The following is a 26,810-nucleotide window of genomic DNA, read 5'->3' as shown; positions in this document are numbered from 1 at the left end:
AGGTTCCCCTCCCATGCTATTCCCTTAGCACACTTCATGGTACTTCTTTCATCATATTTATCAAAGTCTTTCTCAAGACAGCAGGCAAGGAACTAAATGATCACAGCTGGTACAATCTATATGCCTGAAATGACCAAAGAAAATCAGTTGTACAACAAGCATCTACACTGTTTAACCCTTAGAATCCTTTGGCCTTGAAGAGTAGAGAAAAAGGAACAACCGTATTCTATTAAATATGAGACTAGAAAAAAGCAAATAAAGTAGAAAACCTAGAAATCTGATGGAAAACAGATGAAGATTTAAAAATAGTAATGATAAAACATAGTTTTTATTGCAAATTGTATTTGGCAAATCCCAAGAACTGAATGAATCACCAGCACTTTCACCCACCCATGAATGCTGCAATCTTGAGTGACCTGGCCTTTTTTAGAATCTCGTAATCAGCTCTGAGTCTAAACCTAGGTGATGAGTCTAAAGCTGAGCAGAAGACCAAAAAGAGAGGAAATGAAGTTATATTTCTAGAAAGGAAGTACTTTATTGAAAAAAATAAAAGAATGGAGTAATTTCTTTAGAAGACGAGTACATGAAAATGTTATGAAATGAAGAAAAATCTGTCACCGAAATCCCTATTAGGGAAAGCACTGTATTTGTCCTGGAATAAATGTCTTAATTAACCACTGCTGGTTAAAGTTAAGAATCACTCTCGTCCTGTAGATGCATACTCAAGAAAAAAGAATTTGATTTCTGAGCTGTTTTGTATAGTAGAGAAGTGAGGAATTTAAAGTTCTCTTTAAAAAGAGAAGGAGAAAGAGATCAGAGAAAGAAAACTCCAAAAGTGGAAAGAAAAGGAAGAACTGAGGAACATAAATATATCAGATGGTTACACCATAACAAAAAAAAGACAAATAAGTATTATTTATTTTTAAAAATGTTGTTTGGATCTCTATGTATCCTTCCTTGCCTGGATATTTTTTTTAAAAAACTACAAGGTAAGCAAATGTTTCCAACAATTTAAACTTATGTCTCCTTAGAAACAGAGACTAAAAGATCTTCTGAGATCTTCTCAGTCCTGTGATACTATGACATTTCATGGAATCAAGAGCATGATTAAACCTGAAGAACTATAATAAAAACAAACTTTAGGTGTAATTATAATACCCAGAAGTGCCTACTTCATCTTTTTTGCTGCTGCTTCTTGTGTTTTTCATCTAAACAGCTCCAAACTGCAAATTAACATTTTTAAAAAGATCCTGAGTTTTCAAGGGAAAAAAAGAAATATGTCTGAATACAGGACAAGGCTCTGGTTCCAAGTCAATACTTTTGCTGCTGTTATAATTTATTCAATGGAACGAATATTTGCTGAACTGCTCTCTATGCTTTGTATTAGATCTTATGGGGATGGAGAATAAAAAATCAGTGAAATATAATTTCTGCTTTTAGAGAACACTCAGTTTAGTTTGGGGAACATAAATATCACACATAGTCCAAATAAAAGGAGGTAAGTACTAAAATAGAGTTATTTGAAAATGCTTCCTAATAAGAAATTCTTATTTAAGACATGGAATAATACATCCACCACAAATCTTAAGCCATATCCTTTGTAGTATTATTATATCCTGTTATCCTTCTTATCAAAACATGACAACTATATCAACTTAACCATGTGGACACAGACAACAAAACTATGACAATAGATGATAAATGCCAAATGAGAGAAAGAATAAGGCTCAGAACCAAAAGTTGGAGTGTAACTCCATAAGAGCTACCTGCCTGGTAGTCAGATTATTTTGCATTGTAAGCCAAAGTGTGGTCTCATCATTCAAGTGGTCAAATAGGATTAGAAGAAATAAAATACCCAGAAAGAGTCAACCCTAAGGAGGTGTAATAAATCGCAACTGCCATTTCATTCAGATGAAATTGGATTACGGTGAACATCAAGGAGAGGGAAACCATATAGGGGCAATTTGCCTCTTTCTCAGGCTAGTGTGTGAGAGTAGAGAATGACTTTGATTTGATGATGATGGTCTGAGGAAGCAACGAATGCAAATGCTTCAGATAATTTTAGCCCTCCAGCTAAGTCATGGTGTCATCCCCAGCACTGTCAGCTTGACCTTGAGAGCTGGAAATCCCACAAGGTGACCACCCTTATTTGCCTGGTGACCCAACCTGCTCCACCTACCAAAAGACCGGATGTTTGCAGATAAAGAAACTATATTCCTTGATTTAAAAATTAATGGTTAATATCTGAAGGATCTTATGTAGAAAAAAATTAATATTACTTAATAATATGAAAAGAAATGAGTTTGGTTTCTAATTAAAATTCTGTATTATAATTAGTGTGTGACAGCGCTACAAAGAAATTATTCCTCGTACCCTTTCTTTTTCATTTCATTTTGTAATTATTCCTCTTTAGTAAAAATTAGGAGTAGGGGAGGCAGGACACTGAATTTTAAATGACAACATGCTAAATGTTTTAAAAACGTATTGCTCCAAGCAAACAGGAACACCTATTTTAAGAAATAAAAGAAAAAAAACATGAAATAAGTAATTTTAAAGGTTGTAACATACAAATATATGACAACAGAACAACCATTTCTAAGGGAAACAAAGCAATGACAAAATAAAAAATGAAAGTATTAACTAAAATTAAATTTCCCTTGAATTTGATCTCCAAGAAGAAAAAGAAAAAAATTGAACAGGTGTGTATAACTTTATCTAAAGTCCAACTAGTCATTGTATTTGAAGTGACTGTTGAAGAGAAAATCTGCCTTACAATAAGTAAGTTTGTTTTGAGTGATTGCTTTTCTCATTGTAGTAATAGAATAATCATATTTAATGGTCAGAAATTTTCTTTTAAAAAAGCAATAAGGAAAATGAGACATGAGAATAAAATCCAAAAACTTTTCACTTGAGCAGAGAAAGAAAAAGATGACAGATGGTTAAAAAAAAAAAAAAAAAATAAGCCCTGTGAGCCTAAAGGAACCAGCATCTCCCAGGGGAGAACCCAGCAGTGTGCTATAAATTCAGACCTAGAAACAGAAGCTGATAAGAACAGGTCAACAGCTTCTTTCTGTTCCCCATGGACTCCAATTTCTCAAGAATGCACGTTTTCAGCCAGAGCCAAGATTCTATTCTTGATACTGGAGTCAATAGAAGATAAATATAAACAGGAAAAGTCAAGAGGTTAAATTCGAAAGCACCGGCAGGGTTAAAACCTCTCAGTCTTATCCCTCACTTCCACAGGGACAAAGCCCAAGTGCTTAATGGGGCGCAGAAGATGCCCCGTCTGTTTCCGCCTGTGCCTTGCCATCTGCTGGCCTTTTAGGCTTCAGGAACACTGGGTTGTCGTGTTCTTGCACAAACCAGGCCACCTCATACTGTCCCACTTCCTAAAGTGCTACCCTTCTTTCTTTTGCCTGGTTCACTGCTGCCCATCTCATCATACTCAGAAAGCCTTCCCTGATCTCTGCAATTTCATAATTCCACCTATATCTGCCCTTGACCCTTGTTTTATAATTGCTCTTTTGAATGAGTGTCTTTTGGACCAGCTACTGATCTAAAGGACAGAACTGAGTTTTCCTATGATGTCACTGATGTCAGGCATGTGGCTATTGGTTAAGTGAATGAGTAACTGAGATATTTGTAAATTTTAACCAGCTATTCTTTCAGCTTTTGCTGGCAAAAACTTCCTAAGCAATGTTTAGAAACTGTGGGAATACCCAGAGGAAGGGGAAAAAAAAAAGGAAATCCACAATGAGACTTGTGTTCTCAAAGAGAATGCTTTTTAATTGTGGAGTGGTTGGGTGGGAGAAGGGAAGATAAATTTAAGATATGTTTAAAAGATTGAGGAGAAAAGTATGAAAGAGAAGAAAACCAGAGTACTCTTATAACCACTCATTAAGCTTTCCACATTTGCTTGGTAGTTCTAAGCATATTTGAAGGGATTCAAGTCAAAAAGGAATGATATTGAGACTTTGCAGATAAATTATAGCTTATGATTATAATAATTACTATATATGACATTAAATTAAAATTTTATGTTAGGTATGTATATATAATATATAATGCTATATAATATATAATGTTATATAATAATAATGAACATTATCCAGCACTTTCTTCTTTCTGGGGAGACATGTCCTATAAAAGTTTCATTCAAAATACATATTTGAAAGGATAGCTTCCCAGTGGACCAGTATGGTTGCTCTAAGCACAGAATACTATTGATGCCCACTAAATAGAGTCAAGTGGAGATTCCAGAAGACCACTGAATATGTCTTACAAAAGGATACTTAAATAAGATGACCTCGAAAAGAATCAACACTTAAATGCCTGGATAAAGAAAAGGGAAGAGGAGACTAAAGGGCACAGGGATATGGGTAATATCGTGTAATGTGGCTAAAATGTTGGAGTGAGGCCACGTTAGCTGAGCATGGTAATGGTAGACCTCTGTATAAAATGTAGTCATAATTTTCTTGTTTTTATGATCTAACTTGAGAAAAATTTTGAGATATTTATAAATTCAGAGGACAAATAAATTTATCACTTAATTTTCCCAATTTAGGATGGCTTGTTCCAGGTACATTTAAAATTATATCATATTTCTGAACATTGTCAATTTTTTTCTAGGAATTTAAGAGGTCATATAACTCTCTTCTCCAATCAGGGCTCGACCAAGGTGAAACTAATATTTAGTCTGAAAATTTGGCACCTTTTCAAATTCATAATATTCTCATATTTCTTCAATACTTACTTAAAAGAGATCAGAAAAAAAAACCATGTTTTCTATGAATAAAGATCATATCTTTTATGTATAAAATGGGATTCATCATAGCACTTAATGAATCACAAAATTTTAACTTATTTGGACTGAAAGTTCAGTTTTTCCTTTATGTAATTAAGCAAAGCTAGAGTTAATTAGCATTTGTATAGTTTTACAGATTATTTATAATATATTTTTAAATTTTTTTCCAGCTTGAGTGTTGTCAAAATAGTTTCTTCTTTTCTAGAGAGTTTGTTCTTGTCTTTGGTTGATACGATTTAAATTTACAGATAACTGCCACACTCTTGCATTCGTTCCTTGGAACACTAGGAAGTAGGTCCTATGGTGTGAGTATGAGTCTTTTTTTTTTTTTTTTGGCATAGTAAATTGAGCCTGAATTATTTAGATGTCCAGATTTTAAATATTTATTTTTTAAACAAATATAATTTCAAAGCACTTTTAAATTTACAGAGAAGTTGCAAGAATAGTACAAAGAACTCTCACCCAGAGATCTCATTCAAGTTTTGCCAATTGTTCCAGTAATGTCATTTAAGATTCCGCACAGCACCCAGTCGTCACATCCTTTTAGTTTTCTTCAACCTGAAGCAACTCCTCAGTCTTTCCTTCACTTTCATGACCTTAATATTTTTTAAAATTATGGGCAGTTATTTTACAGACTGTTCCTCAGTTTGGGTTTGTTTGATGTATTCTCATAAAAAAGCTCAGGTTTTGTATTTTGGGCCAGAATATGACAGAAACTTTGTTCCTTTCTTTGCAACCTTTTGGGTGGTACATGATGACTATTTATTTTATTATATATGATGGTAACTCTTTTCCTCGGTAATAATACATATTTTGTGGGATGATACTTTGTAACTATGAAAAGAAATTCCTTTCTTCACCCCACTTTCGCTAACTAGTTTTAGCATTCCTTAATGTTTCTTGCCTGGATCAATTATCACTAAAATCGTTTCCAAATGGTTGTTTTCTAAAGCTGTTGTTCTTTCTGCATTTATTTATTAGTTGGCTTTCTACTAGAAGGAAGAGCTTTCTCTTCTCTCTATCTTTTGTTGTTTATATCAGTTTAGACTCATGGGTTTCTATTGTATTTAATGGACTACAACCTATTACTATCATTATGTATTTTGATGCTAAAAGTGTCCCAGATTAAGCTAGAGGAGGCTCCAACAAGCTGGCTCGTGTCCTTTGACACGCCTCCATCATTATTTGAGTACTTCCTTACTATCTGGCACCACAGATGTTCCATGTTCATCTTTTAATTTCCCTCCCCCGGCGTTACAAACTGCCACTTTTGAGGAGCTTTTAGTGAAGGTGGTTTTGAAAACCAAAATCTGGGTGTAAAGTGTGAATGTTGTGTAATTGCTGCCAGCCCCTTCACTTTTTCAGTGGACACTGATAGGAAATATATAAATATATGTACACACACACACACACACACACACACACACACACACACTTGCACATTTGGCTCATATATATTTCTCTGTCATATTAGTTTACACCAATACGCTCATTCCCATTCCCTCGGGCTTCACTGTATTTTTCCTCCTGTCCTTAACCGGACCTGTTTTCTGACTGTGAGGGGCCTGTATCCTATTATCTTTGTTCTCTCGACTCCGTCAGGCTGCCGCCTCTCACTGCCCCTCATACCTATGTGCTGACTCCTGCTAGGGCCTGCCTTTCTCAGGTCATCATCCCCATTTGGGCCTGCTTAATGGCTTTTTGGTAAGGAAGGGAGGAAGGGAGGAACGGAGGGAAGTGGGAAGGGGAAAGAGAGAAAAGGATAAAGAGACAGAACTCCAGAGGAAAAAAAATGGAGATTTCAAAAGAAACTGCTGGGCAAACTATCAACTTCCAGAAATTGCTGATTCATATACTGAAATAGGTCTATAATTTAGTGAATTGACTCACTGAAACAATTGGGCAAGTGGAATGTGCTCTAATGGGACTTTTGACATCCCACCCTTACACAGGCAGCTATAAACACATTTACTGTCCAACCTCAAAAGCTCACATTGGTGATCATTGCATTACAGGCCTGGGGTTTTCCAAGAATAAACAAAATGTTAACTATACTGACACTATGCTAGTCTTTCATGGTTCACAATCTAAGATAAACATAACTGTCAGCTCTCTGACCCTGGCCTGCTACACCCCGCAGTGATCCCCCCACCCTTCACCTCCATCCTTACTCCCCTCCAGTCTATACTGTGTGCTCCTTTCAGACTAAATTGACTAAATTATAACTAAATTATGTAACATGAAATTGCCATGACTTATGAAACCACTTCCTTATTTTTTGGACATTGAAGTTGTTTCCAATTTTTTTGCTTTTATAACTAAGCATAAAATGAACATTTTTGCTTTTATTCTTTTAAATGATTTTCTTAGTTAAAATTCTTAGGACTGGAATATGGCCCCAAAAGTATGAACCCTTTTATGGTTCTTGGTATGTAGTGCATAATTGCTTTTTAAAAGTTTTCTACCAATTTGCAATATAAAGGTGTAATTTTTGTCTCAAAGAGTCAGTCAATTTTTATCTAAGTTCTTACTCCAAGTTTTCAATCTTATTACAGTAGTAAATCTTGAGCTCCTGGATTGAAAAAAATTGTCTTATCTTTGTATGCCCAGTGTCTGAAAAATAAATGATGCTCAATAAATATTTATTGAATATGTGAATGAATGTAGGTATTTTCATATGGAGAAAGATATAAATTATACATTTTTTTAAAGAATCATCTAATCTAACTTCTCCACATACATACCTTGAACCCAGGCAGACAGGCAGAATCTCACATAATTCAGTTCCTTCTAAGTACATGGTCTTCTATTAAAAGACTTTCAGAGGCAACTCCACAAACTTCTTTAATAGGTTGTTTTAATGCTAATAATTGCTAGGTCGAACAGTTATTTTCATCTCTCTAACCAAAATAATCCATGATGCAGAGTAAGTTTGTTTTCCTTTTCTCTCCTCTCTTACTTATTTTCCTGAGCTTGGTGAGGGTAATAAGCAATTATCTTCTGAATAAAAGCTTGCCAGACCCTCTCTGAGCTTCTCATTCTCAAAGCGATGTCAGATAATTTGCTTATTTTTTGTATGGGATTCTAAGGGTTGTCTTTGGTTTCAAATACACTATTTCTTCTGTTTTTATTCCATCTGATTCTAGCATGTTTGTTTACCTAGAAAATCAGAATATCAATTGTTATTCTTAATAAAAGCATCTAACTTTTAAAAAATTATATCATTACAAAATAGAGCATGATATTATATACAAGTTAAATAAATAAAATTTTTTTACTAGCAGCTACCAAAGGATTTAGGGAGAAGAGGGAGAAAGATGGGGCAAAAAGAGTCAAATATATGGTGACAGAAAGAAATCTAACTATGGGCAGTGAACACACAATGCAATGTATATATTTGCCTTACTGTTGAATTGTACACCTGAAACTTACTGGATTTCGTTAACCAGTGTCATCATAATAAAAAATAAATAAGTAAATAAATAAAAAATGTTTTTTTTAAGTCAAGCATTCAAAGTGGGATATACTTACTGGAGAAGTTTTAAAATAAGACCGTAGTAAGGCTAGGAGTAGACTAGAAGTCCAGCTGGTGGCTGACTGCTAGCAGTCTGCCTCACTGGGAAGCATTCTTCAAGATTGTGCCTAAACTTGAAAATCCAAAAATGTAATCACCTGTGAAAGCTAAATTTACTAGAGATTGAAATATAGAAAGACAAATAACAATTGGATCATTGGCAATGAGAAATATCATTATCAGTCAGAGAGCTTGGGCAGTCTGGTTGGCTCATTTTGATTGCATACAAGACCCACAGGAGTACTATAGAGCTGCTTGGCAGGTAGAGTCAGCCAGGTAGTCCATCTGCCAGTCAACTAGAAGTCCAGTGTTTTCTAGGACACTGCTCAACATAGGTACCAATGTTTATATGCTTCCTATAACCGTCAAGAACATAGACTTTGAACTCTAACAAATCTGGGTTAAAATCTTGGAGCCACCACTTAATATCTGTGCATGTCAACAAATGTTTACCTGCTCTACTCCCAAGTTTCATCACTTGAAAAATGGGGTCTTAAAGCTGTGTGAAAATGTACTTAAGGTGCTTGGCTCAGTATCTGGTATATAATAAGGGTTTAATGAAAATTCTGACATCTAAGGGTAATGCTACACACCTTTGTTTGATTCATTAATGAGTTGATTTACAATTTATCCCTCTGAGATTAATTTGGTTTTTCTTATTCCTAGCTTTATCATTCAATCAATTACAAATTCATCATTCACATATTCAACACTGTTTACTGAATACTTATTTTGTGCCAGACACTGTTCCGTGTGCTAAGGATACTGCTGTGAACAGAATATATAGACTCCATATCCTTATAGAGCTTAGCAGTGAAAACAGACAGCAAACACAAAAACAATATATAGTATGTCAATGTGTACATTTAATGATGTAATTTTTTTTCTCACAACTGTTATTTTAATACATAGTCAATTCAATAAGCAATGATATCTTAGCAGTAAGAAAATGTCACATATTCATTTTTTATTAATCCATCACAATATCTCTGGAAAAATTTTGCAAATCATTTTTGCAAAAGCAATTATGCAATCTCTCATTTATGAACTGGACTGAGCACTAAGCAACCATTAGCTATTTTAATGGTTAATTAAAACAGCTTTCTGACATAAGTTATCTCACAGAATATCATGATATTATATCCTATGTAACAAAGCAGCAGATAATTTAAGAGGTTTCACAGATTGCAGTCCACATTTTCTGGGTTTGGTTTTGATTTATTCTTTGGCTGCCCAGCATCAATTTCCTCTCTGAGAGACGTTCCCGTTATAAATATTATTGGTGCTCTCTATGGAATGTGTCTTGCTTTCTAGCATGGAGGCCAAGTTGGGGAGGTCCTCCTGCTTCTTGCCTCTGGACTTCAGGGTCAAGGCACATGACCCAGGCCCAACCAAGAGACTCTCCCAGAAGTTAAATGCTGAAGGAGTGAGACAAAGATAGAAATAAGAGCCTAATAGTGGCCTGGATGATCCAGCTGCAATATTATCCAGTGGTAAGAGAAAAAGACCCCTGCAATAGATCATTGGCTTTGGTTTCTACTGCCCTTCGTCCTGCTGCTTTTCCTGGCCTGGTGCTCCAGCATTTCTGGCAATTCTCTGAGCTACCTGATATTGTTAAACAAACCAAATAAATGTAAAAATGTGTGTTCTCTTAAATTAGCCAGAACTGGATTTTATAGCCTGAAACTTAAGAACACTGACTGGTAACACATCTAGAAAGTGGTCAGTGTTTGATTCTAGGTCTGTATAGATATAAAGCCCATGCCCTTTGTAAGTAAGACAGTTAGACTGTCATTTATTTATTCAACAATTATTCATCAATCCATCACATGCACAGCAGGTACCATCTCAGAAACTAAATGTTGAAGATTTACTAAAACTCCGATGGAGTTTTAATTCTTAAATTCGGCTAGGATCTAGCAAGAAGTTCTCTGCAGTGAACTTGATTCTATCATTTAAAACACTTAACCCTGTATTAGTGGTACATGGAAACTTGGGTTCTGTTTAAAGTTTCTAAAAAGTCTTCAGGATCCTCAAAATATCACCCCTGCTAAGAGGCTACCAATTTTCTGTTTCATGTATATTATTTTTATCATCTAGTTTTTCTACAGATACTGTGCTTTCTACAGTTCTCTGCAGTAGTCTTTCATTTCATTTCCTTTTAGTCATTTACCTGCTTTGATAGGATCTTTTTAGGTTGAAATGATTTGGATTTAAAATTATATTTGATACAAGAATGATAGAAAGAAAGTAAACTTTGCTCCCCTGTGAAGAGGGAAAAAATCAGGAAAAGGAAACAACTAGTAAGAAGTTACCGGTTTCAGTCTGTCATTCTTTTTGGAAAGGTCAAGGATGTCACCTAGCACTGGCCTCGAGGTAAAATTTATTTAACCTAAGTGACTTATGAGAACATAAATTGCTATTCCTCTTCAGTTTTTGCATTTTATTGAAGTGTCATGTTTAAGAATATTGGGATCGATTGCATTCATGTATTAGAAAAATGAATACTGGAACCTTCTAGAAATATCTATATCATATCATACAGGCAGTTATTACCTCAATTTGCTTCCAAAAAAATGGAATTAAACATACTCTTTAGAGTTCTAGAGGTGAGAATATCTTCTCTCTATTGATCCCAGGGTTTCTTCGTGCCATTTTTCAATTGGAACAATCGTTTGAGAAGAAAACAAGGGAACAAGATGATGAAGTGGAGAAGAGTTTCAAGGACTTGGTCTTTGTTCTCCAATTTTGGCAGCTGCTGTGAAGGAATAGTATTAGCGCGGCAAAGAACAGGAAAGCGTATAAATGCAAATTTTGAAAGATTATTATAATATTCTTTTCCTTTACTCAGACCAACAAGTGACCATGAGTATGTGTTTATATATTCATTCATTCATTTGTAAAACAAATTTGAGGGTGGCTCCATAGTATAGTGGTTAGCACATCTGCTTTACACGCAGAAGATCCTGGGTTTGCGCCCCAGGTGGAGCCACAGACCATATCCCGGGTGCGCCAGGCCCCGGAGGGCACCAGGCCCTGGGTGCACACCGTGAGTGCATGGGAGGAGACAACCCATCTTCAGAGATCCAGTTCTTAAGGGGAAATTCACCCCTCTCTTCCATCCATAGGTCAGGGGTAGAAGAGGGGGGTGAATTAAAGGGGGGGGAAATTTGACCATGACTTTTGTATCACAGTCTTCAAGGAGCATACAATTTAGTGAGTCAGAGGAGTCTGCTAGAGCTCTGGTTTTCTTTCTTTTTTCTCCTGAGAACCATGTGTTGTGTGTCTCAGAGTACATGACAGAGATGATGTTTACATGTGTGACAAACTTGAGTACCTGGGATTGTTCACTAGACCCCACACATCAGCTCTAACTCCATCATTTTCTCTTCCATTCAGGAAAGTATGTCAGAATGCAACAGTGAGAGAAAAGAGTGGGAGTGAGAGATCACTAGGAAATAACCTTGAATTGAGTCTAAATGCGAAGGTAAGTCATTCACATACTTTCATGGCTTAACAGGTATTAGTAATAAATTATTTGTAACAGACTTCACAAATGACTTTCAAATACCAGGTATGTCACCACTAAAACACACTGCTCTGGAAGGCAAGGCCAGTATTTAATACTTTCTGTGACTAGGATGTTCTCGTCACTTTTTTATACATGTTTTTATTTCATACCAGACCCTTAAGTCTTATTTACTCTACTAATCCAGTGGTTTTTTAATTTGGGCATGCATCAGAATTACCTGGAGGGCTTGTTAAAACAGAGACGGCTGGGCCCCATTCCCAGAGTTTCTGATTTAGTGAGTCTTAGCAGGGACTGAGAATTTGCATTTCCAGTGTTTCCAGGTAATAGTGATGCAGCAGGTCCAGTAATCACACTTGGAAAGTCATTAATGGAGTCATCCATTCATCCATTCAAAAAATGTTTATTAAAAGCCTACCAGGTGCCTGACACCAAAGTAAAAAGATAAATTGGAACATTATTTTATAAGAGCTAATGTCTACTGAGTACTCCTCTAAGGGCTCTGTTATGACCTGATTTACTCCTTTATGACAATCCTACAAAGTAGGTATTTTTTCCGCTAGTTTAGAGATGAGAACACCAAAACTGAGATTAACCTACTCAAAGTCATAAGGACAGGTGTCTGAACTAGGATTTGAACCTGTGTCTATTGAATGCCAAGTGGTACCAGCAGACACCATGCTATATGCTATGCTATCCCTGTAATACTGAAGAGCTTACATAGCATGTTGTTATCAGTCTTCTGCAGATTAAAAAAAATTGATGTTCAGAGAAGTTAAATAACTTGCCCAAAGTCACACAGCTAGGAAATATCTTTAAAAAAAATAAAATAAAATAAAAAATGTAATCTTGGTCTGATGCCAAAGTGCTTTTCCCACCATAAACACCATTTCTCCATGCTATCTCTAGATCACAATCAATCTTAATCACAGCCAGGGAAACGAGTATAATCCCAGTTAACTAGAGTGAGCAGAGAATGGGTAGTGCCTTCTAATGTCTTGGTTAACTAAAATATATCTCTTGTGCTAATTTTCTAACAGTTATCAGTTCATTTTCCACCCTAAGTCAGCACAATATAATGTAATGTTTTCTCAATGATTCAGTATCTTATATACCTCAGAACCATCATTATAAACAGCATTCGTTACTGGGAAACATCAAGGTAGATACAGAAGACACAGATGATTGGATTGAATGTGTAGGGATCCCAGAATTACTGAGGACAAATTAAATTATATTCTAATCATTTACCTTTTCTGTAATCAGAATGGGAAAGGCCTCCAAAATGTTTCAGTTGAGTTGGGTTCATATTAATCAAGTTTACCCCAGTTTGTGTAAGTAGCTGACAAACTTCATTAAAAGTGACTGTTTTTCTCTTTTTGTGACTTGGTAAATCACAAAGAATGAAGCTTTCCCTGATTCCTGTGTACCACTGTGTTACCCCATCATCAGGGAGAAAAATGAGCTGTATAATTACCATTTGAGACATGAATCATCCTTGCTCTGAGGGTCCAGACCTGTTTGACTCTATAAAAGCAACTGAAGGTCGAAGTGCCAACGTGCATTGTCTGCTGTCCCCCAAGCTAATATAATTACCAAGCTACTGTGAGGAGATGAAGGTGCTCCCTGCATCTGGCCTCGCTCTCCTCCTCGTCACGGCTTTGAACTTTTCCACTGCAGCCCCCTCCCTATTTGCAGCCACCCCCAGGACCTCAAGGAACAACTACCACCTCTTACAGGTTTGTGACTCTTTGCAAGATTCCCTCTTCCTCCTCCTGCCCTGGAAAAACCAAAAGGGTATAATGAGAAAATAAGGAAAAATCTATTATTGTTTTAAAATCACCTTATACGTCCTTTGAAGTCTAATAGATACTGTCTTCTGTGCAGCTAAGACTGATGTCTAACGCACATTAGGTGTACGTGTCGCATGACTGAATAAATAAGTGAACAACTATTTATCTAGGTATCTTGCTTTTTATGGAAGTTGAGGTGGCTTGCAAAAAAATATATGCAATACAAAAAGATCAAAGCAGTATCTGAGGACTAATATAGGAGAAAGATAAGGGTAGAAAAATAAAAAATGAGGTGTAAGATTCACACACTAGAGATGGGTTGTAAATATAGTGCTAAACTTCCTAGCAGACCTCTTGTACTCACGAAAAACTTGTTCAAAATCTAAAATGAACCAAGTTTTTCCAGGATGCCTAACTGCTTTTCATCTGAGAGTCTTTCCTCTCTAAAGTATATTCCCCACGTACTTTATTTATTTAAACTTTCTGTCTTTTCGCTTTTTAAAATCTCTCCCAACTGACTGTTGGAAAGGATCTGATACAAATAATTCATACTAGAATTTTTGCAAAGAATATGTGTGACTCTAAGTGATTCAATGTATATTTGCTTCTAAGCATTTTTTGCATTTACTAGGTAAGTGTCAATCTTTAACCTAAAGAAATGAGTCTCTAATGATTGAACCTCCAACGTTAGTGAAAGGTGTGTGGATGAAATGTTTTTGCACGAGGGCTTCTATTTCAAGAATGACAGCATATCTGCGACTATTAGCCCTGCCTCTGAGGTGCTTTCCTACCTGCCAGGCTACGACTGTGTACTACTTCCTCAGGTGCACTTCAGAGCTGTTTTTCTCTCCTACATACCCGCACCAGCGTGTCCCTACAGTTGTTTACACTGTTCATCCATTCTAATTGGTCAGTCCCGCTGCCATACCAATAAATATTTTCAGTATCAGCCCTGCATATAAATAGTACACTGGATGCCAAATACAGGCCTGTTGAATTGAACTTCCTTTGACTTGAGCCCACTTTTAGATGAATTAAATTCAAAATAACATATCTCAGAACATTGAGGTCTCTTTTCAAATTATATTTCACTGCTGCCACCTAGCTTTGGGTTTCTTCTCCCCAGATGTAATTTTCTGTCCCAGCTTCATGCCATTCTGATTCAAAAACTATGGAGTTCTGTGACCTTCTGAGCCAGAACTGATCTGAGGTGGCTGAAGACCGACCTTCTAATCCAGGTTCAGACAAATCACGGCCATCGGCAATACCAGCCATGCCTGTTTGTTTGCATACCATCTATTACTGCTTTTGTATTGCAATGGAGTACGGCAAAACCGAAAATATTGACTATTTGCTCTTTACAGAAAAAAAATTAACTGACACCTGAGCAGTATATGCAGGAATAAGGCCAGAAAGATGTGAGAAAAGCCATCCTTGCTATGAGTATTTAGAAAGAATTAGGTAGCCTTGGAATGTTGGGGATCCTTACTAATCCCTTAAGTCAGCTCTTCTCAGTCTCCCTTATGACATATTCTCAGAAAGACCTTTGACAGAGGACCGAGGAAACTTGTCAACACCTTGCCACCTGGCAAACTGCACCTTCTCCTGCCTGCCACGGCCCAGTTATCAGCCCTGGGCAGGAATATGTATCGCTCTTTAGCAGGCAGGAATGATCTGGGCAGACCTCTAAAGTGGGTCCCAGTGACTAGAAAAAAATTAATGTTTTTTTCTAGTCACTGGGACCCACCTTATAGTTTATAGAAGCACATAACAACTTTGGCAGCCTTACAATACAACGAATGAAACGACATGAAAATAGGTAGTTTGAGTTCAGTCATTCAACAATTATTTATCTACTGCTTACTGCGTGCTATGTGCCAGGGTCTGTTCTAAGTACTGGATAAACATCAGTGAACAAAACAAGTCAAGTCTCTGTTCTTATGGCACTTACCTGGGGATGACAGAGGAGGTGGGAAGGTCCTGGGAAGAGATAAACAAGCGGTCAGTCAACAAGTGTCCAAGATTATTTCAAAAAGTGCTGTGAGATTGGAAAAATAACTAGGATAATAGAAAATGACTGGGACAGTAGGGTGGGGGAGCATTTTCACCTCAGTAATCCAGAAAGCCTTCTCCGAAGAAATGACATTCGAGGTGAACCTGAACTACATGAAAGAGCCAGTCATGTAAAGATCCAGAGACAGAACAGTCTGGGCAGAAAAACAGCAAACACAGCAGCTTGTGGATGAAGGCGCTTGAATGTGAGCATCAGGCTAATGTGGCAAGAGCTGAGAGACCACAGGAAGAGGGTACTGGCTGAGGCCCAGAGACAGGCAAGGCCGGCAGATCATCTGGGGCCTGGAAGCCCATGCCAGTACAAGCGGCTTCCACACTGCTCTCTTCTTTCTAGATCACTCGCTGAGAGAGAACAAATGGCTTCTTGTGCCTGGAAACACCAGACAGGCAATGTTTCCATGTACCATATGCTTCTTCCCAAGCCAACGAACACAATAATTTACACTCTAAAAGACGAACAGTTTTTTTTAGTTGATCTATTTAATACCCACTTATATCCTTTAAATTCTAATTTGCTGATGAACATAAAAGCTTCAAAATAATGGAATGATAAAATGTTTACTTAGTCTCCTAATCTAGAGTTCTATTCTATGAGTTTCTTTGTTTTTTAAAAATTAATAATAACAATACAGCATTTAAAACAAGTTATTAAATTGCCCTTAAAAATAATATAAATTTTCTGATTATTAACTTATGAAGAAAATAAATAATAAAACTCTTTCAAATACGATCTGTTAAATTCAGGTGTTTTTACTACCATTTTACTTTCTGTGCATAAAGATATTTTTAAGTCGTTATTATATTTGGTTCCTACCTTTTGTACTGATTATCATGTCATAGAAAATTTTGATTTTTATACTATTTTCATAAACATCATTTTAAAAAGTTACAAATATTCCAGAATATGAGTGAGTTGTAATTTATTTAATGATTTCTTTTGTTAGACACATGATCTTCATTTGAACATTGCTGTGAATGTCTTCATACATCAGCCTAATCTAAAGGGTTATTTTTTCAGGATAGATTTCCAGAAGTGGAATTAATGAGTAAAAGGATATACATTTTAAAGTATTTTAATACATTTAAAAGCATTTTCACAGTGAAGACCTCATTGGATTCTCACACTGCCGTGGTCAGTAAGACAGATACTAACCCCATTTTATAAATGAGAAAACTGAAACCAAAAGAAATTAAAGAAATTGCCCTAAACTTGTTAGAACCTAGGATTACCACACAGTTCTCACAACTCCTTTTCTGTGACTTAGCCAAAATAGAAAGAAATGTTCTCTATCAAACTTTGGAAGAGAAGTAAAGGGAAGACCACCTGACATCCAACCCTAAAATCCTGTTATTTTAACAGTCGGGGAGAGAGAAGAGTGAAGGGCAAATGGAAAAATTCTGGCGAGTCCTGGAATCTTTGACCCAGTGCCACAATCAGGTTTGAGCCAACAGCAGGCAAATGTTAGTATTAACACAAACACAATTAATTGAACATTTTGTCTCTGAAAAGCATGCTAAAACTTTGTCAATAATTTTGGCAAGAAAGTTCCAGAATGATTTGGGCTCTCAGTACCGCAGAACATCTGATAATTCCTCATAGAAGCATACTTTCATATTTGGTCTAAAGAAAAAGAGCTCAAATATTAATTGAACATCTATTCTGCACCTGGAACATGTCAGGCACAAGGCCCATATCCAGGAAGGAGTCATGGTCCCCAACGGGAAGGAGATTGCAGCCAAGCAAGCCAGAGTTATGAGAAAGTGATGGACATCAGGGCAATGTGACAGGCATTTGCTGGTATAAGAACCACATCCTGTGGGAGCACCGCAGTGACCAATATTTGTTCTCTTTTTTAAGCAGGGATAGTTTCTAATTTTTTTTTATCTTATTAAAAGGCACTGTTTTCATCCTATCTCTTATTACTGGCCTTAAACCTTGTGAGCTATAGATCTAGCACCTTGTGCAGATTTTAAAGGAAAAATGTTTTATTGTAAAAATTGTATATATTCAGAGTAGAAAAATTATAAAACATATATAACTAAAAAAGAGATATTCTCAGTTCCATCACTAAGACATAAACACTGGAACTTCTCAGTCTGTATCCTTCAAAACACTTTTCTATGACTGAAGCCAGAACTAGGGTGAGGGAGAGGTGAACACTGTCTTTATTTAAAATTTTGATATTTTGTGCATCGTGAATTTTTTGCATTAATTTTAATCCTTTAAATATTGCATTAAAATGTTATATTTCTTGATTACTGAGTTTTTGGTGACTCCCCCACTTCCTCACCTTAGTCCCAGATTATGACTATCCGTGTGTGTATATCCACAGGCACACACTTTTGTTGACAAACATGGCTTATTCTATAATAGTAGTTATAAACCTGCTTTCCACTTAATATACCATGAGCATCCTCCCTCATATGACTATATTGTGTGAAACCAAAATCAGAATATAGAGTGCAACATACGACCTAACAAGGGAACAAAATATTTGAAATCAAAACTGTCTCAGAAAATAAGGAGTATCTGGTCTTCTGTGCAGAGCTTACCTCTGAAGAGCAGAATTCAGATTTACTGCAAGCATCACATTATCGCAACATCAACCTGAGCAAACAGGAATGGCTCAGACGTCATCTTGCAAAAAAGATCACAAACATAAAATGCTTATTTAAGATGGCCTAACCAGAGATAGACAGGGAACCAAACAGCCACACTTTTGTTTCAGAGTGCCTCATCCAGGCTTCGGGACCTGGCCCTCCATGCTGCCTCCCTTTTTCCCTCCTTTAGGTTCTCATCTCATTAAGATTTGTACAAAAAATTATCGTCAGGGAAATGAGATTCTCTCACAAGCAGGGTAGGGAGCAAGGATTGGTTGACACCACAAAAAGGAAGCAGAGCACCTTGTCCAAATGAGTGAGCAAGTCTTACACCTTTTTATTTTTTTCCTTAACAATTACAGTCCATGTTCATAGCAGAAAATTTTGGAAAAGATATAAAATAAATAAAATATAGGTAAAGATCAAAAATAAATTGTTGCCCATAACCCAGAGGTAAACAAGATTAATATGCAGACATATTTCCTTCCATTGTTACTCATGTTTACTATATATGACATATATTATCCATATATCAATTAGTATCTTAATTTTAATATTAATATACAAATTAACATTATTAGATTAATACACATATATGATGAATGTAATATAAATACACATGTATTTGGTTTATTTTATTTATGAAATGATTCTAATCTGTATAAAGTTTTCTCTGCTTTTCTCAGTATATTGCCATTATATTGAGTGCATTATTCCATGACATTAAATATTTTTTAAAAATGTGATCTTAGTAGAGGCTTAGTATTAATTCACATGAATATATAATAATATATCTAACAAATTCTCTATTAGATATTAAGATTGCTGCCAATATATTTATATAGAAAAATATTTATATATAACATAAATTTAAAATAGACAATTTATACAGTATATAAATAAATATATCATTTTAATATGATATATAAATTATTTTATATACAATAAATATACCCTATATAAATATAAGTTTATATATATGTGTATATATATAAATCTTTAGCTGCTCTTTGTTTATTTTCCTGAAACAAATTGGGTGAGTGAAATTTCTGGACCCGCAGCAGGCTCTGACTCTGCATTTGCAACACCCTGCCTCACTCACTTCATTTAAGCCGTCACAGAAAAGTGCTTCGAATGATATATTAGAGGTTTTAAGCTTTAATGTGCAAATGAAATTTTATAATGTGTGATTCATTTTACTTGACTCAAGGGACAAAGAGCTTGTCCCAGGAAACCAGCCCCATGAAAACAAGTTTAACCCCACATACTGAACACACCTGAACTGATTAAAAGCCTCAGTTGGGAAACAGATTGACCCTCTGCCTTTGTATAAGATGAGAGGCTGGAATATAAAGCCTCTGAGAGTTAAAAACACTGATTTTGCACAATGTTATAATGAAAATATGATACCAACAACTGCTTACCAGAGAAATAGAATCATTTGTTTTGCAAATTGGATTCAACTATCAAAGACGAAAAATTATCCACGGGGAAAATGTTCATTTTCCATTAATTTTCTCTCTTAAAATATCCTTTTATTGTAGGAAAACTATAAAATGCCCGTGAGCAAAATAAATAAATAAAGGAATCTAAGCTCTCCACTACTAAAAGCTAATTATTGTTAATAATTTGGCATACCGTTTATCTTTTTAAGCTTTATCTATGCAAATATATTTTCCAAAAATGGGGATATGCTCTACACACTATTTTCTTTATACATCAGGAAAGTATTGTCCCTGTTTAACCTGAGCTTGAGTATTTCCCAGAGACTATGCTATAGATGTGTCAGCCTGCCTCTCCGTTGCAGGCGTACCTTGACAAGTATTACACAAAGAAAGGAGGGCATCAGATTGGCGAGGTGGTTGCACGAGGAAGCAATTCCATGGTAAAGAAGATTAAGGAGCTGCAAGCGTTCTTTGGCCTCCGGGTCACCGGAAAGTTAGACCAGACCACAATGGATGTGATCAAAAGACCTCGCTGTGGAGTTCCTGATGTGGCGAACTACCGCCTCTTCCCAGGTGAACCCAAATGGAAAAAAAATACTTTGACATACAGGTAATGAGATCGGAGTCTTTCCAAATTCAGAGAGAAATACTCTCTCTTTCCTTTTTTTCTTTTAAAAATACCTTCTTTCTGATCTGTATAAATATCGTGATTCATCACAACCATTAAAAAAAAAGAACTTTTAGGTCCAATCTTTAAACAATGACAATGAAGAATTCACTAGAAAATATGACCTCAGGATTACTGTAATGGCCGACCATCTTAGGCGTTACAATTTTACCAGACAACACACTTATCTTTAAAGAAAAATAATCTAGTCTAGGGTTAATAATCTGATAGAACCAACCAGTTCTCTTAAAACAACCCCATTCAATCAGAAGGGTATGCTAAAACTCACCTATCAATAAAATGTTTTCACAGATTTAGAAAATCATTTACTGATGACTTCTAGTGTCTACTATAGCCATACAATATTGGAGGTAAATTGGAGGCGTTCAGTTTGGAAGATAAATTGTCCTTTCTCGGTAGGCCCTTAGCCCCAGGCTTCCCCATTCTCCACATTATGCTCCCCTCCACCTCTACCTCCAAGCTTTAGCACGCCCTCCCTGGTCATCTTCTGGCTCCTCCTGCCCTAAACAAGGATTCTGTGTAACGCACGGGGACACCCCCAACCAGATCCTATATCGTCTGTGGGCTCTAGGTCCTCGCACGGGAATGCCTGCCCAGCAGCCTGGAGCAAAGTCGGCTGGACCATGCATGGTGCCCGCCCCTCCTCCCAAAGGTGGGGTTGGAGGCAAGCAACCCCACACGTGGACGTGTGGGCCTAGCTCATGCCTAGGGGGTTGGAGGCAAGCAACCCCACACGTGGACGTGTGGGCCTAGCTCATGCCTAGCTCCGAGGCATCGGAGAAGAAAGGCAGCCTCCATTTGTACTTTTGCCCCAGGCCTCGCAAACGTAGGGGTTTTCCAAGTCGAAAAACAGACCAAGCAAATAGCGACAAGGAGTGGAACAGTGTGCAGGCTGCCGTGCCGAAGGCAGTGCCTGCGGTGGAGTAGAAGGTGCAGGAAGGGGAATGGCGGGAAGGGAAGCTGGAGAGGCTGCCGGGAAGGCAGCTAGGATGTGAGGCTAAGCAGTTTAGTCTTTATTCCTAGGGCAATGGCGAGCCAGGCCAGGGTAAGCAACAGATTTGGTTTTTTGGATGAGCACATCTGGTCGATATCTGGGAATGCAGAAAGGATGGACTGTTAAATAGTCCCAGAAGCTATGTGCTGGCGCTGGCTACTAACAGCTCACAAGAGCCAATCCTTAAATGTCTTCAATTTTGTAGACGGTTGTTAAGTTTCCAAGAATTTTGTGAGCTGGTTGCTAAACAAAGCCATTATTAAAAATTAAATTATATAAACTTACAATTAATTATATTAAAAAGCGAAGGTAATCAAGACCACTTTTCTATTATTTTACTATATTTAATCTATGTTCACAAAGACATTTACATCTATTTTATTTGTATGGTGAAATTGTGCTGTTGCTCAATTCTTCCCAATTTCGTGCTCAGTAGTGGCAAGTTGGTAGCTTGGGAGTGTTTACAATATGGAAATCGGCAAACCCTACAAATCAAGAATTTTCGTCATAGATCCGGTTGTTAAACTGTGCCAGTACGCCGGTTAGTCCCTGTGATCCAATGAGACCCAAACCAGGCTACTTGTTAGTTGCTATGAGCTTTTGAGCCCATAAGGTGGCGCAGGGAACATAATTATTAAGCTTCAGCAAAAGAATTCCACAAAAATCAAAGCATTTGTTCCTTTTATGGAAAAACAATCTATAAGGAGCTGAACACACAATGATTATGAGATGATTCAGGGTAAAACTGGAAATTTTTATATAAATCCACGGAGTCTTTTCCATAATTTTCTTAAAATAAACTGTGTCACAAAAGTTTGGTCTGAGTATGCACTGCAAAGACAAGTTGTATAGATCAGGAAATTTGGGACTGGAAGACATATAATATTCTTGTAAGAAGTTGGGTGGCCGCAAAACTGCCTCAACACACTCACACTGCCCATCCATTTTTGCTCCTGAACAACTTCCCTACCCACTCAGGAGAGTCTAGATCCCAGAATAACTTCTTAAAACAGAGGATTTAAAAAAGACATAATATATCATGGTGCTTATGTACATCATAGATAGAACTGGGCTCAAATCCTAATCATAAAATGTTGATCATTATTATTAACTCTTAAAGTGTCGTGAGGATTAGGTGGTATATAACATTAAAAAGTGCTTAGAGCAGAGTCTAGGCCTTAGTATGTGTTCAAAGAATCGTAGCTATTATGACTATTATCATTCTCTAGACTCTGGGTCATGACTTTTCTCCATGTTCTTTTCTGCTGCTCTTCTTTTCTCTGTCTCTGTCTTCTTCCACCCAACACAGCATCAGCTCAAAGATATGGCTGATTTGTTTAGAATGTGAGGGAATTTCAAGGTACTTGCTACACAGAATCATGATAAATCACAGATTCATGTTATGCAGTGGGCTTGGCATATTTTGAAAGTATTAACTGGTCCCTTTAAGGGTCCTTCTGGTTTCCCGCTTCAACACTGAGGCTCCTTCCTCTCGGTCCCAACCCCTGGAGTTAATAATCTTCCTTCCCAACCCAGCACTGAGTTGAGCTATTTACCATCCTCTCTGTGGGACATGGTCCCTTCCTTTTGGGCCCCTAGGATTACCTCTGTTGGTTTCTGGTTTAGACCGTACCACCTGCATCAGAATAACCCCAGGGTATCTGTTAAAATGCAGATTTCTAGATCACACCTGTGTATTTTTAAATCTCTCTAGGTAGCTAACCACAGGTCCTAAAATTTGAGAACCACAGAGTATAAAATCACTAGCTTTTATTCATTAATTCATCCATTTATCAAGTATATTTGTTAAGTACCTACTATGTACAAGACACTGGACTAGGAGCTAGAGAAAGAAAATAGGCTCCGTCCTGTCTCAGGGTTGGCTCTCACAGACCTAGCTTTTCACTCTGTATCCATTATCCATCCCATCACAGCCCAAGGTCCCAGGTGGAAGAAAGTTCCTCTCTCCAGCCCTTCCTTCACATGCTGCCAGAAATGCCCCAGCCCTAGACTCCAGAGAAGCATGTCTTAGAGAACCACCAACAGTCTCTCTTTACCTGCTCTTTGTCCGAAAAAGAAACAAAACAAAACAAAAAATGAAACAAACCAACAGAAAAACCTTTATATTTTCCGCCTGCAGATGTCGTTGTCACTCCAGGACTTGATGACTCAAGCCTTTTTCAGACCAAATGAGCCTCATTGTTTAGAGCTAACAGTTCCTCTTTAAGAATGTACTATTTTAAGGAAAACATTCCCCCAAGGCCCTGGAGAAATCCCGATGGTCTTTGCATAAGAATTTGCAAAACCACAAAACTCCACATTTTTATTTTTTACAATTGAAAATTTTCAGTCCCTTATGAAGAAAAAGTGATCCCTTCTCAAAACCACATTAGGGAAAATGAACTTCTTGGAACTTGTAATATTACTCAAGGTATTATTCTTTAAAATTAGCGATAACCTGATAACAATGAAAGCTCAACTGTTTCAGCACCAGATTATCTCAGCTCTTTCATTTCTCTACTTTATTTTTTTTATTGTTTAACATGTTTCAGTAATTTAACAAATATGAAAGCAAAATGAGAATTATTATTTGGGAAAAAATATGAATTATAAATTCACATCAATATTTTCATTTTTTATTTATTTTATTTTTTATTAAATTTATTGGAGCAATGTCAGTTAATAAAATCATACAGGTTTCAAGTATAAAATCCATTTGCATTTTGTGTTCACTACCCAAAGTTAAATCTCCTCTATCACCATGTATTTGACCCATTTACCCTTGCTACCTACCTCTCCCCTCCCCTTTCTCTCTGGTAACCACTAAATTATTGTCTGTATCTACGAGTTTTGTTTGTTTGTCTTGTTTGTTTGTTGCTTTCAGTTTTATGTCTCAATATTTTCATTTTTCAATACAAACGAAATAATTCTTGGCTTTTTCACCTAGGAGCATTTACTGAAAGAAAAACATGTCCCTTCTATTTTCACAGAATATCCAAATACACATCTTCCATGACTTCTGCTGATGTGGACAAAGCGATAGAGATGGCCTTGCGGGCCTGGAGTAGCGCCGTCCCTCTGAACTTTGTGAGAATAAATTCAGGAGAAGCAGATATTATGATATCTTTTGAAACAGGAGGTACTGTAGTGCTTCTTGGATTTTGTCTTCTGATCCAGAGGAGAAATGTCCTAATACTTTTTCTACTACAATATTTAATCTAAGTGATCAGCACAATACTTCTTCACACAGTGGTGTGATAGGAGGCAGAGTCCAAGTTCATGGCGAAGTCATGATCTTCATCTGGCCAGAAAATAGAACCAGAGGAATTCTCAGCATTTCTTGTCATCATTAGACTGAGCTGTACGTTGGACTCAGCTTTTATCATGGTTTTGCCACATTAGCGACAAATTCTGTCAGATTTAGCTTTCCCACTGGTTGGGAGGCCAGAGGACCTAGCCATTTCCATGATGATATTCATTGTTATATACCTCCTTCAGTATTAGCCAAGAATCTCCCACCTTGAAATAAATTCCACGGCAGCCTTGACAGCTTTCCTCCTGCCCCAATGGGTGGGAGAGTGGTGTTGCTGTCTCACCTCCACTTGCAGACTACTTTGGGAATGACCAGGCCTGCCTCCAACTTGCTCACTTCTCCATTCCTCACCCACCCTGGTAAGGAGGAGAGGCATAACTTTGCATAGGGATTGATGGAGCGCTCTGAGCCCTTTTCAGAGAAGCATATCTAGTTAGAAGACAAAGGAAAGGTCTTGAAATTACTTTCTTTTCTTAGCTTCTGAATAGTCAAGGTAAGTGAGTTCTACTGCCTCTTCCTCTCCAAGGATAACATTTCCAGGTGTTTCTATTGTTTCAAGTCTTGACTTAATTTTAATCTGAAGCTAGGAGGGAGAAAATCAAGCAAGTCCTGAGTGTGAACCCTTTAGAGATGGCCCATAGTGGATCCTGCTTCTCCCAGAGAATCAGGTCACCTGCAGTAAAATGGCAAGACTGTGTGGCTCATAGCAGCTTTGCGGGCCATGGAGTTAACATCTGGCTCTCTCTTGATCTTTCACACTTGTACCCTATCCTATAAAACACAAGCTAACCAGGGATGTGATGCTGTTTAACCAGGTGCCACACTGCAACTAAACCTAGAAAATGACACACCAGAACTTGTTTTTTTGGTTCGTAATAAAACAGTGTATCCTCACTAATATCCCTCATTTTACTCTTCTTCCTTTTCTATTAAATTTGTAACAAACTGTTAATTAAATGTCAATAATAAAACAAAAATATATAAAGTTTTAAAAGTTAAGATTTTATAAACACCTTTATTACTTTCATGAGTTTTACACATGAAAGTATATCAGAATTACAAAGAACTTTGTTTGACACTCCTTAAATTGTATTATATTGTACTGTGCTGTAGAAACACAAAGCACACACTTATTCAGTTTACTATTACTGCCTTAGCTGAATCAAATGTTGAGAGCTTCACTCTGCCAACATGTTCACATTCAAGTCAGTGGACGAGGTTGCTATTGAATGACCATCTGTGTTTTCTTCTTTTGTAATCTACAGCATGGGCACAATTCGCAGTATGCCACATGTCAGTTAACAGATATCACAAGAAAAACAATACCAGAACAGTTTTTTAATTTTTAATGCTTACAATCTTTAAAATACAAAATAGCCCTTTTAATTTTCCAATGGACAGATTAGTCATTAACATTGAACTTCTTATTATAAAAAAATGAATATTGAAAATCTCTCTGTATGAGAAGTGTCAGTGCTATTCAAAAAGTTTTCCATTCCCTGTAATGTTATGCACCCATCCAAACTGTTAGAGAGACTAAATACTATTGGCATCTCTCCCCACTTATTTAGATCACGGGGATTCCTACCCATTCGATGGGCCTCGAGGGACTTTAGCTCATGCATTTGCACCTGGAGAAGGCCTGGGAGGAGACACACATTTCGACAATGCTGAGAAGTGGACTATGGGAAAGAATGGTATATATGCACAATTCACCATAACCTGGAAAATATTGTACCTTCTTCTGGGCCTCCATCATGAAACCTTGAGGTTCAACGTCCCAAGCCACCCTTTAACTAGGGGGGCTGGCTAGGAAAAACAAGTAAGCCAAAAATCCAAAAGGGAACACCATAAGGGAAAAGACCCACCCTTGGTCTCATGCTGTAGACTTGTCTGATCTCTGGTTCATAATCTCAAAAAGCAGCCATCCCCTCCTCGACACACCGCTCTTTTTTTTTCAATGACATAGTATTTATTGTTTCTTACTTATACATTC

The 26,810-nt window shown here is 37.0% G+C and overlaps 1 protein-coding gene across 1 annotated transcript in view; it reads left to right on the top strand.

Annotated features, from left to right (window-relative positions):
- The first annotated feature begins 13,513 nt into the window (after nucleotides 1-13,513).
- MMP20 (matrix metallopeptidase 20) overlaps nucleotides 13,514-26,810 on the top strand; it is a 37,768-nt gene continuing 24,471 nt past the window's right edge. The window contains exons 1-4 of the mRNA XM_011386064.1: nucleotides 13,514-13,646; nucleotides 20,182-20,429; nucleotides 24,492-24,640; nucleotides 26,386-26,511. Of these exons, the coding sequence (XP_011384366.1) occupies nucleotides 13,521-13,646; nucleotides 20,182-20,429; nucleotides 24,492-24,640; nucleotides 26,386-26,511 (649 nt within the window). The 5' untranslated portion in view covers nucleotides 13,514-13,520. The remainder of the gene's footprint in view (nucleotides 13,647-20,181; nucleotides 20,430-24,491; nucleotides 24,641-26,385; nucleotides 26,512-26,810) is intronic.

The sequence above is a fragment of the Pteropus vampyrus genome, unplaced genomic scaffold (assembly GCF_000151845.1).
Source record: "Pteropus vampyrus isolate Shadow unplaced genomic scaffold, Pvam_2.0 Scaffold892, whole genome shotgun sequence".
Lineage (NCBI taxonomy): Eukaryota > Metazoa > Chordata > Mammalia > Chiroptera > Pteropodidae > Pteropus > Pteropus vampyrus.
The sequence above is the reverse complement of the archived record's forward strand: the minus strand, read 5'-3'. Positions and strand labels throughout refer to the sequence as shown.